Source organism: Phragmites australis, chromosome 20 (assembly GCF_958298935.1).
Source record: "Phragmites australis chromosome 20, lpPhrAust1.1, whole genome shotgun sequence".
NCBI classification, from domain to species: Eukaryota; Viridiplantae; Streptophyta; class Magnoliopsida; order Poales; family Poaceae; genus Phragmites; species Phragmites australis.
In genome coordinates, this window is record NC_084940.1 from 14,301,361 (window position 1) to 14,313,236 (window position 11,876).

At 43.2% G+C, this 11,876-nt stretch overlaps 1 protein-coding gene across 3 annotated transcripts; it reads left to right on the top strand.

The window, feature by feature from the left end:
* Positions 1–916: 916 nt before the first annotated feature.
* Positions 917–11,340, top strand: LOC133901689 (lipid phosphate phosphatase 2-like). 3 transcript variants are annotated; one of them, XM_062343137.1, is made up of 9 exons: positions 917–1,176; positions 1,276–1,368; positions 8,447–8,668; positions 8,768–8,855; positions 8,941–9,050; positions 9,166–9,259; positions 10,384–10,572; positions 10,676–10,735; positions 10,816–11,340. In XM_062343137.1, the coding sequence occupies exons 3-9, from the start codon at positions 8,453–8,455 to the stop codon at positions 11,031–11,033; spliced, it is 975 nt and encodes a 324-aa protein (XP_062199121.1). In that variant the 5' UTR covers positions 917–1,176; positions 1,276–1,368; positions 8,447–8,452; the 3' UTR covers positions 11,034–11,340. The 3 variants fall into 3 exon arrangements, with proteins under 3 accessions (XP_062199121.1, XP_062199120.1, XP_062199122.1); XM_062343136.1 differs by having other exon boundaries at positions 917–1,124; positions 1,277–1,368; XM_062343138.1 differs by lacking the exons at positions 917–1,176; positions 1,276–1,368 and having other exon boundaries at positions 8,552–8,688.
* Positions 11,341–11,876: the final 536 nt, after the last annotated feature.

Genomic DNA, 11,876 nt, shown 5'->3' on the forward strand with positions numbered 1-11,876 from the left:
ATGCTTCCGTGAGACGGGGCACCAACAAGTGGTGACGGTGGCATAGGGGCGCTGCTGCCAGAGAGGAAGGACGTGGCTTCTTGCAATTGATTTGTGGGGGAAGGTGAAGGATGTGGAGGAGGTGCTCCTGGAGGAAAAGGAACAGAGCTTGACTCACCATAATGAGAGAGAGTGGGCGCGACGGTGGTGGCACTTAGCCGGAGGTGAGGAAGAAGAAGACGGGTTCAAGGTGGTGGCTCGGTTTCCACCTTGTAGTGGTGAAATGGGTTCTTGAGGTGCGACGGGATTCTCAGGACGACGACATGGATCTAGTTTGCAGATGGCAAGGAGGACGGTTGAGACGGCTGTCGGAGAGGAAGAGGAAGGCGCGGGCGGCAAGAGCTTGGGTCAGCTTCAGCTTGGGGAGGTCATAGACGAGTTCGAGGTGTGGCTTCTCTGTTGGATCCAGGCGACAAAGGGTAAGGAGGACGATCGAGGGGGCTCGGCGGCGTCGAGCTAGTGCTCTGCTCTGCCGACCGAAAAAGAATCCGCATCACTGTAGCTGAGGATGATTATAGGCCCGAGGAGAGATAAAAAATAATAAAAAGTAGAAAATATAATAGCTGCTGAAGATGAAAAAATAAATGATGTTGTAATAGTGTTAGAGATATTATAATAATATTATAGAGAATAAATTTTTAAAATATCTACTGAAAAAGGTCTAAAAAAACTAAAACGTTAACTCCATTCGCTATGAAATACATCGAGGTCAGTCAGCTCGCGAGGCTTCTTTTCGTCGACTCCTAATTACACCAGATGATTTCAAATTCAAAAAACCCTGAACCACCCCCACCAAGTAGATTTAGCCCAACCGGTCAACCCTCCCGCATGCAAAGCGCTCAAAAAAAAAAAAAAAAAAAAACAAATCCTCCCTCACCCAACGACCCTTCGACGGCAACCTCCCCTATGCCCCTCCTGCTTTCCCCTTCGTCGTCGTCCCCCACCCTCCACTACCGGATGCATACGCCACCAAATCCCATCCAACTCAGCGCAGCAGCAGAAACCACCAAAAGTAGCAGTTGGTCGGTGGCTGCCATCGAGATTGGGGGAGACGGCAGCGATAAATACCATCACCAAGATTCCAGGTGCTCCTTGTTGATTTGACCTCACTAGATCGGAGTAGAGCAGCTCGGACGCGGATCTTTCTTTCTCTCTCCTTTATTGCTTTATTGCTTTTTCTTTACACTAGTACATCCTTCTGAGGTGGGCGCGGAAAATTTCTGTGTGTTCCTGGCAGGAGTCGAGGGCGAGGAGGCGCCGATCTGGGGCGGCGCCGAGCGCGTCCTCAAGGAGCCGTTGGTCTCTCGCCGCGGGGGACGGAACTGCCCCGTGAGTTCTTGATTCCTTCTCCTTTCCTCTTCAGTTCAGCGAAAGCTGTACCGCAGTTTCTTTCTTTCTTTCTTCCCCTTTTTTGCGAAAGTTAATCTGACGACATTGCTCCCTGTGATTCCGTCCTTGCGTTCATGCTATGTGCCCCTTGCTGTGTAGCGTCTTGGGTTCCATCGCGAGTCCTTGGTTGATCTAGTTTACGACTTGCTCCAGTTTAGATTATTACGGGGGGTTTTGAGTGTCGTGTTTCTTTGATTGAGAGGTCAGTTCGTGACTCTATTTTAACGAAAAGAAAGAAGATTTTGATCTTTCTGCTGATATTCTTTTCTAGTGGATGCGGATGTGCTTTTGGAGTTGATGGCATGGGTTCTTCAGCTCTAGGTATTTGTGAGACTTGTCCGGGGGTGAATAAATAGTATAGATGGGATTTCATAATTCAGGCCATTTGTACTCCAGTCTGACTTTGTGATGTCACAAGTCAGCTTTATATTTTTATGGGCTACCTTAAAAACGTTAGAGCACAACTTGAGTAGTAGGCAAATGCCATTTGTTGAAGGGAAGACATTTTGAGGGAACCCTTCCATCCTGAAAAGAATTTCGAGATAATCTGTCTCCTACTATCTTAACAAAGAGCAATTGGTTATACTTAGAATACAGAGACATATCTTTGTCTTGGTGGCAATAGGTAGCTGGTGTCAACGGGTACCAGTTAGCAATCTTGAAAGTGTCACTACTTTGTGCTGGTGCCAATTGGCTTGAATTCGGCTTCTTCAAACCATTTGGATGTGTTAGCTTTTGGACACCAATTTATAATTTATTCAGTTGATCTAACGGGTCAAATGAGAAACATGGGTATATATTATTTTTTTTCCAAGGATCAGTTGTCGAATCAGTTGCAATGAGTTTTGTCCACTTGGGGTTGAAGTTAATATGGTTCTGGGATGTTTACCGTTGTTCCACAACTTGAAGTGTTGGTTGTCTTCAAGTTTCCAAAGTTCAGTTCAGCCAGCTGCCCTGTTTTTTCAACTTTGGAGGTTTGTGCAATGTGTTCTTACCTGAATTTGAGTTTAGTGGGTAGCCAAAAGCTTTTATCAACCCTTTATTTTGTCCATACCTGACTCGTTTTATTATTGAGTTAGCTAGCTTCATGAAATTGTCTGAATTGTTCGTCATCCAAAAGCTCATCCTAATTTGCTGAATTGTTCGTCATCTACTTCAAGTGAGATTTTCTAGTTATCCTGGTTTAGTTGAATATTTATTATGTCAATCTTTGTAGTCTTTTATGTGTACTAATTTCCAGATTATTTGAAGTTCTCCTTTTAGTATGCTTTCGTTTTAAAAAAAATATCATGCGTTGTTTGCCTCTGAGAAATAAAATTATACATGCTCTGCATAATAAACATGCATTATTCTTTTTCTACTTTCTTTGTTTTTTTCCCCTGAAGGACTGAGAGAAAATGAATATAAATTATCAATGCTGGCACAACCATGAGTACTGTTGTTAGGGTAAACACCACTGGGAGGATAGCCGGGCTGCGTTTGCTGCTAGGGGAGGGATTAGACTATAGATTGAGGAGATTTAGAACTTTAGGGAAGACATAGGAGAAGGGGACTATGAACAAGATTGATTTCTCTTGATTGATTTATTGATTAATCACGGCTGGCGTCGTGTGAATATAGCTGGCCAGCCGGCTTACAAAGTCCTAATTCAAACCCAACTCTAACTTATCTCTAACTCTTATCTGATTTAAACTACTAACTTATCTCTAATAATCTTATATGACCACACGCTACAGTATCGCGAGAAGCTACAGAACCGCGCGTGAACAACAATGTTACCGGGACACGCGAGTCCGGAATTTTTTTGCCACGTCGATGTGTATCCCGGTGTCGACACGCACCAGACACGGTGCAACACGGACTAGCCTCCTCTCCGAGGAACCCAAGGGGCTGACTAGAGAAGGGAGGTGCTGCTACTTAGTTGGTTTGTGGAGATGCGTCGTCGTTGCAGGGAGCACATAGATGAATTGCGGTAGCTGGATCCCTGTGCCCCTCATCCTTGAGAGATGGAGAGAGAGCCTGGGGAGGCGGCCGACATCAGAGAAGAGCACCAAATACGAGGGTATTGGAGAGATGAGATAGATTACATTTATGGCTTGGGGTTTCAGCTGAACTCCGAACTATTTTGGAAACATTAAGAATAGTATTTCTGGGCTACGATACGGGAGCTCCCACCTGACAAGGCACCGGGTCCTGATGGGTACATCGGCAAGTTCTATCGGGTGTGTTGGACAATCATCAAATCTGATCTTCTTTGCGCGCTGCGCGGATTGCATCGTGGAGATGGCCGCCGGTTGGGTCTCTTAAACTCAGCACTGATCACCTTGCTACCCAAATCCGCGAAGGCAATCCAAGTAGAGGACTATAGGCCAATAAGCCTTATACACAGCTTCATGAAACTTGTTGCCAAGCTAATGGTAAACCGGCTCGCCCCAAGACTCAGTACCATCGTCTCCCCAAATCAAAGTGCATTTGTGCGTGGCCGGTCGATCCATGAGAATTTTTTGCTTGTGCAACAGACGGCGAAATTCTTACATCGTCAAAAAGAACCAAGGATCCTAATGAAGATGGACATCTGTAAGGCTTTTGATTTCGTGTCTTGGTCGTTTTTGCTCGAGGTACTCTCTCATCTTGGGTTTGAGCAATAAATGGTGCAACCTGCTCAGTGCTCTTATTTCTACTTCAAGCACTCGAGTGCTAGTCAATGGGGAGCCTGGAGAAGTAATTGAACATCGCCGAGGGTTACAACAAGGGGATCCGCTCTCTCCAATGTTATTCATCATCACTATGGATGTTCTAAATGCCATGATTGTCAAGGCCAGTGAGGAAGGCTTCTTGCAACCTTTGGCATCCCGTCCCCTTAGCCAGAGGGTCATTTCTAAATGGGCGATAAAGGCAATAGACAAGATGCATCGTGGTTTCTTTGGAAAGGAAGAAAATAAGCTAATAAGAGCAATTGTCTGGTCGCATGACAGCAAGTGTGTCACCCTTTGGAGCTGGGCGGACTCGGCATTCATGACTTGCAAAAATTGGGCTAGGCTCTACGGATGAGATGGCTTTGGTTAAAGAAGTCTGAGCCAGACCGACCATGGGCAAGCCTTTTTCTACTGGTGAATGCCAATGCCAAGGCCTTGTTTGAGATCTCAGTCATAACAATGGTTGGTGATGGCACCACCACATTGTTTTGGACTGATCGCTGGATTTATGTTAACTCTATCCAAGACTTGGCACCATCACTTATAGCTTTCATACCGAGACGGATTCAATCTTAGCGGATGATCTCATGCTTTGGAAGATTGTAGCTAGGTACGTGATATAAAAGGAGGCTTATCTACAACGGCTTTGTTTTAGTACCTACAGCTATGGGATATTCTCTAGCATCTTGTGCTGCATCCTAGAGAGGCCGATCATCACACATGGCTGCAGGATCCCTCATGCCAATTCAACACACGGTCATCCTATCTCTCGTTTTTCATTGTAATACACGCTTTGAACTATGGAAACGGCTATGGAAATCTTGGGCGCCACGCCGCTGCAAGTTCTTTATCTGGTTCGCGATCCTCAATTGTTGCTAGACAGTGGATTGCTTGGCTCGTCGTGGTATGCCTCATCCGGAGAGCTGTCCCCTCTGTGACCCAAGAGGACGAGACGGTTTAGCACATCTTGTGTTCTTGTATCTTCGCTCGAGAATTGTGGTACATACTTCTCAACCGGGTTGGATTGCAGCAGCTCGCACCATCCAATGTCGATGATAAATTTGCTGATTGGTGGCGCTGAGCACAACAAAGGGAAGTCAAGGACATGCGGAAAGGACTCAACACCTTGATCATCCTTGCAGCTTTGTGGTTATGGAAGCATCAAAATGATTGCGTATTCAACGACGCTACCCCAAGAGTGGAGGTTGTTCTACAAGAAATATCTGTGGAAGCTCGCCTATGGATCTCGACGGGGGTGAGGGGGCTAGCGGCTCTATGACATGGCTAGACGCTGGAGTTCGCTCTTGGCCAGTTGGCGTGTGTGTAGCTATGACTTGTTTTTCGGTTTTTTTTTTCTGTGTTAGTTTGCTACTGCTTTTAGGGGCATTGTAAAGGGACCAGCTCTTTTCTTCTATCTATAATACAAAGTGCGCAACTCTCCTGCGTGTTTGAGAAAAAAAAATACTTGTATTACGGGCTAGTAGTGCTGACAATACAAGTCTTTGGACGCCCATCCCAAAAATTGCCTAGTAGTGCTGACAATACAAGCCTAATAATGATATGGAAGTATGGAACACCTCTGATGTCCACGTCAATTCCTTACTATGGTCAAAGCAGCAGGTCCATACAGTGCTTCTGTTTTACTTTATTTATCTCCTATCTCCATTACCTGTCTATAGTTGCCTTGTCATACTCTGGTAGAGCATCCAATCTCATTAGGGGGTGAATAGTTGCCTTCTTGTTTCTTTGTGATAAAAACTTAGCTGGTAACCAGGATAAACATTTCTAGGAAATTATAGATGATGGCGACTAGCAAGTAGCAACAAGGGAGGATTATACATCAAAGTAATCTATATCTCAGTGGCATTGATGCTAGTTCTTGCAATCTGCTACTGGCATTCTTGAAAAATTGCTGATTTTTATGATTTCTGTTAACCTAATGAAATATCATTTTTTGCAAATTGTTTGTCACTAATTTGTTTGAATATGAGTTTAACATATGAGTTGAGATCTTAGTTTAGGATATTTATGATCTCATTGTTAAGGGTATAAGAGTAATCTCCTAGTCTAGGGTTTCCCTATCCACCTCTATATATAGCGCCCATTGTGCTTCAATGTAATCATCCTTCATTTGTCATTATATACAAAGTTCACATGACATCAGAGCCTGGTTAGGGTTAGGTTAGATCTTAATCTAGTCCACCCACGATCCATCCTCTCTCTCCAACCGCATGTTTCTCCCATCACCAGTTGCAGGGTCGTGGTCTTGTCGTGTGGCCGCCCGCTTGTCTTGGTCGCCACCCGCAGCCATTGGGATCCGGCCGCTGCGTCGTCATGGGTTCGCAGCCATGGGGCCCGCCACGCTTGTCGCGGCTCATTGCGCCTCCGCCTGACGTCACACCTCTACCTGCCATCGTGCCAGATCTGTCCAGCCCATCCGATACCTATTGCAGAGGCTTTGAATCCGATCGCCGTCGACATCAGAAGGACATCCCCCCTTCCGTATTGAGGTCGTCCGTAGCCTTCAGCTCGACCTCCTAGTCGTGGGCTCATGGCGCACGACTGCCTTTTGTTTCTTGTCAAGCCCATGAATCTCGATGTGGGCTTTTGCATGGGCTGTCAAGTGTTGTTCTTCTTTATTGTGGTGCTACTATTGGGAGCCGTCATCGCGCGCCATCCTGCGTGCTTCTTCGTCCTCATCACGCACGTATTGGATCTACAGTCGCCAAGTCTCCCATCATCTTCCGCAAGTCGTCGTTGCTCATCGTCGCGCCCTCTATCGTTGCAGCCTCTTAGGGCTGCTGTCGCTTTCGCTGTCATTGAGTCTCTTCCCCTACTGCTCAAGTTGTTTTTCACCGCGTCCAAATCTGCTGCTAGTGGTTGTTGCTTGCTGCTGCTGTAGCATGTTGAGTTCTATTTTCATTTTTCTAGTTCAAATTTCATGTTTTCTACTGCATCCATTCATTCAAGTCTCCATCAAAGTACACATATATACTCTTTCAGTTCGTCTTAGCCGTGGGTGTCCACAAATTTTGTTAGTCAGCTAATTGCTTCTTTTGTTTTGTGGTCAGCTGAGTCCCGTCGATTTGGCTAATTCCATCGTCGTCATTGTTGATGCGACCTTGCCTTCTTGGTCCTTTCGTAGCCGTCTTGCTACACATCATGACCAATGGCCCCCTTCATTGTCATCACGATATTGTCTCATTACTTGCCGTCTTGCAGCAGTGATTTCTCTATTCTCTCGTTGGCTTGATTTGACACATCTCATTATTCTCGTCGTGTTCAAAGTCTCCAAAGAAAAATTCATATTTGAGGTATTTGCTGAAGTACGAGTCGTGAAGGCGATACCCTCTTGTGGAGGAGTTTGTTTTACATTGACATTGTTCAAGAGTTGCACTCTTCGACACCATCTTCAATATCGGACTTCGGATGTATCATTTTTTATAAGTCTAGTGCTTAGTGTCCACTCTTCAAATGCAACATCATTGCATTCACGTTGCATTTGAGGAGGGGTGTTAAGGGTATAATAGTCAAGGGTATAAAAGTCATCTCCTAGTCTAGGGTTTCCACCATCCACCTCTATATATAGTGCCCATTGTGCCTCAATGTAATCATCCTTCTTTTGTCATTCTATACAAAGTTAACACTCATGAGGTCCTTATTGATTTTTTTAAAAATAATGGGCAGATTGTCTGCACAGAACTGCTTATAATCTTTGGACATATTTCTATGTCCAAATGAACTGTCAAGGACCGGAGTTGGTTTACTTTGGTATGCCTCATGAGTTGCTGGGGAACTTGAAAATTTTCTAAGTTGTCTGGTCTGGTGTGAGCAACCCAGATTCCTAGACTAATAATGATCATGCCGGTTAGTCGCCTGAATTTTTTGTTTAGCGGATGACCAAGCTTATACCAGCACACAAGTATTTCTTTTGTTCATACTTCTCAAATGATAGGGATATGGCAGTAAAAAGAAATATCTGAGGGATGCATCCTAACAGTTTAGTTAGTAGCTAAGTGCAACAGGCTAGATGTTCTTGATATATTTATTTATTTTTTGCAAATTTGTTTGAAAGGTCTCAAACATTGTTGGGTTTGCCAACATCCGAAAGTTCAATTTTTTTTAAAGTTATCAGAAGTTGTCAAAACCTACCGAAAATAGAATCTTGAATCCTGTGCCTATTTTGTTTGTCCTTTTTTTTCCTGAGAACAGAATACTTTTTCTGGCATGACAAATATAATTATGTATTGTCTTCCTATTCCGATCCAGCAGTTGTTGAACTTTACTCACTGGTTGTGTTGTCTCGCTCTCTATTTTTATAGGATACAATGGCAGATATCCAGTTAGGGTGTTACACTATAAAGTCCCATGGAACCAAATTGGCAAGATTGCACATGTATGATTGGATAATACTTCTCCTCCTTGCTGTCATAGACGGACTGTTGAATATAATTGAACCTTTTCACCGTTTTGTGGGGAGGGACATGATGACCGACTTGAGATATCCTTTGAAGGGCAATACAGTGCCGTTTTGGGCTGTTCCGGTATGTTCTGGGAACTTTGGGTATGGCTTGATCTCGTTACATTATTTTGTGCCATTCAAAAGATCTTGTCTGGTCTCTAACTGTTTTTCTAATTTGCAGCTAATTGGAATTTTACTACCATGTGCCATCTTTGGTGGAATTTACTTCAAGAAAAAGAATTTCTATGATTTGCACTATGGCATACTTGGTATTTTACATGTTTATTATGATCCCATCAATATACTGATATTGTATAGATGGGAAAAAAGAATCTGAAAATGAAAATTTTGCAGGGATTCTATACTCGGTGCTCATAACTGCAGTGATTACTGATGCACTTAAGGATGGTGTTGGTCGCCCACGTCCAGATTTTTTCTGGCGCTGTTTCCCTGATGGAAATGATGTAAGATAAAAATCTAAAATTAAACTTATGTTTTTGTAGCAAGTTCCTCTGTGTTGATCTGCATTATGTTCTATTGTTCTACGAAATCTAGGAATCATTACATGTCTCTTTTCAGGTCTATGATAATATCACTACTGGTGTTATATGCCATGGAGAAAAGAGTGTTATCAAGGAAGGTCACAAGAGCTTTCCAAGTGGACACACTTCGTGTAAGTGATAGCATAATTGCATATGTACTCAAATAATCTTTAACAACATATGTTTTGTTTGTAATATTGGTTCCATACTTCCATGCACTTTTTGCCCAACTCTATGTGCTGCTATTTATAGAGGAAGAACATTTACACCTTTGAATATTCCCTGTCACTCGTGCCTATACAATACACCCAAATAGGTTTACTATAATTGTTTGATGTATCTAAAATACCCTTGCATACTCAATACTTGGAAAAAAGAACAATATTTCAGCACTGGATGGATTCTTGGGAAAAAATGGGTCTACCTCTGGTAGTGTGGTGTGCCTCGTGCATGCCAGTGCCAATCATAAGAGACAAGTGGCTGGCTTGGTGGCAAGCATGTTATCAGGAAGCAGAGAAGCTTAATGCGTGTACCAAGGCATCAGTTGGGCATGAGGACATCCTGTTTTGCAGAGGGCTTTTTGCAATCTGCAATGGTAGGGCTGGGGACCAGAGAGTGGCCTGCATGCAGTTGGTGCCACTAAGTAGTTTCAGACGTCGGGTTTATCTTGAGTCTTGCCTCCTATGTTATGGAAATATTTCTTGCTACAGACAATGTTACACAGGTGTTTATTGGGAGACCTTAAAACTGGCCAGCTCTCAGCCGCCTTGTTGAAATTGAGTCACTGTTTGGTAAGACAGATTTTAGACTTGCCTCATGACTTAAATGAAAGCATACTGTCTCCTAAGTGCTGAATTTTCTGAGCCCCATCTGAGGCATGATTCATGAGGCTAAGAAAAATGGAGACAGAGTAATTTGAACATTTTACACACTATTTTAGGGCTAGTATGTATCAAAACTGGAGTACATTTTAGGTACATTGAGGCATGCCTTATAGAGTTGAGTCGAGTGAATTTGTGTTGTATCCGATATGTGTGCATGTGCATGAATACATGTACCAGTTACTCTCTTTTCACTAACTATTTTACCTGCTGTAATATTGTCTATACTAATCTGATTTCCTAGTTAAACATAGGTCCAATTTTTGTGTGCTCAAATTAAGTTTCAAATTGGCAACTCTATGATATTTTTGTTACAGTGTCATGGTCGTATCATCTAAATTTTTTGTTTTGCATTGCCTGTCACACTACTTCAGGCTCTTTTGCTGGCCTAGGCTTCCTTGCATGGTACTTAGCTGGGAAAATCACAGCTTTTGATCGCAGAGGACATGTTGCAAAGCTATGCATAGTGTTTCTACCTCTTCTTACTGCTGCACTTGTTGGTGTTTCTCGAGTGGATGACTACTGGCATCACTGGCAAGATGTATTTGCAGGCGCTCTTATAGGTTTGTAAATTTTAATCATTTTTAATTCCATGTAGATTACCCTATGTGTTCTGAAGATACTGAATCATTATTTTTATCTCATCGTGGCCACTTTCCTTTCCAGGTCTTACAGTTGCCTCCTTTTGTTATCTGCAATTTTTCCCATATCCTTACGATGCTGATGGTACCTCCTTTTCCCTGCGTTACCTATTGAGTTTTGCATTGTTGTACGATGTCACAGAAATGGGTGAATTTCTTTTGCAGCTTTCTGGCCTCATGCATACACCTTCCAGTTAGCGGAAGAACGCAACAGTAGAAATGCAAACTCCTACAGCGTGAGACCAACCGAGATTGAAACTGTCAATATTCCTGCCCATGGTGGAATTGCCCTAAGAGACACCAGCCCTATACTAGAGGACATGGAGTCTGGCAGGAAGATTGTGACATACGAGTCTGGACTGGAGATGTCTCAAATACCTTGACCATCCAGACTGAGTTTGGAATTTGTCGGCATGACAGGCTCTGTGGGAGCTGTTTTCGTGTTTACAGGTAGATCTGTTGTAGAGCTGTCGACTTCTGCCTCTGTATTGATCTTCGGTGTCTACAATTTGTTTGCTTTGACAGAGTCTTGCTGTAAATAATCTAGTGGGTGTTCTTACTTTTCAACGATCTTGTACATTAATATATGCTTATGGAGTGTGTTTCGGATTGCGCTAAAAAATGATTGGTTTACCTTCCATGTACCGAAGCTTTACGCCCCTTCTTTCAGCAAGTATGACCTAATGTGCTGATCTGCACGCTGTTTCTCATATCGTTGCTATTTCTCGGTAAGATATGCTGCATGCCTCCTGTACTAGTTACACATGAAATTTAGTTACTCCTTTTGTAATGTGAGACTCCGAGCCTTGGGGACAAGAATGAATGAAAGCTTTGACATTTCATTGGTCTGACATGTGAATATTGATGATAGTGCTGTAATTACCAGTGTTGAATGTTGTTCTGGCTTATGTTTCATACTAGTTGCAACATGTTTCTTGTTACAAAATCCTGAACAAGATTCAAAGGAAATTGAGATGTTAATTTTCCGAATTCTTGGGGTACCAATGAGCCTTTCTTCTGGATTTCGCTGACGCTTGATTTAATCTAAGTCCAGGGGGTGAAGCATGCGTTGAACTGAATGCGGCTGAACAGCGTGCATGCTCTCGAGAACTCTGGCAATAGCAAAAAGAATCATTTTAAGGGTACCCTGAAACCATGGGTAGCAGCACTGCTAACAAAACACAACTTTGACCACTATTTTATATTGTATATCATTTACAAGCACA

What these genes read in the sequence shown, in the direction of transcription:
- LOC133901689 (XM_062343137.1), top strand. Translation starts at nt 8,453, where the DNA reads ATGGCAGATATCCAGTTAGGGTGTTACACTATAAAGTCCCATGGAACC. An exon ending in TTTGCACTATGGCATACTTG is followed by an intron (nt 8,856 to 8,940) that starts GTATTTTACATG and finishes AAAATTTTGCAG; the next exon opens with GGATTCTATACTCGGTGCTC. An exon ending in GTTTCCCTGATGGAAATGAT is followed by an intron (nt 9,051 to 9,165) that starts GTAAGATAAAAA and finishes GTCTCTTTTCAG; the next exon opens with GTCTATGATAATATCACTAC.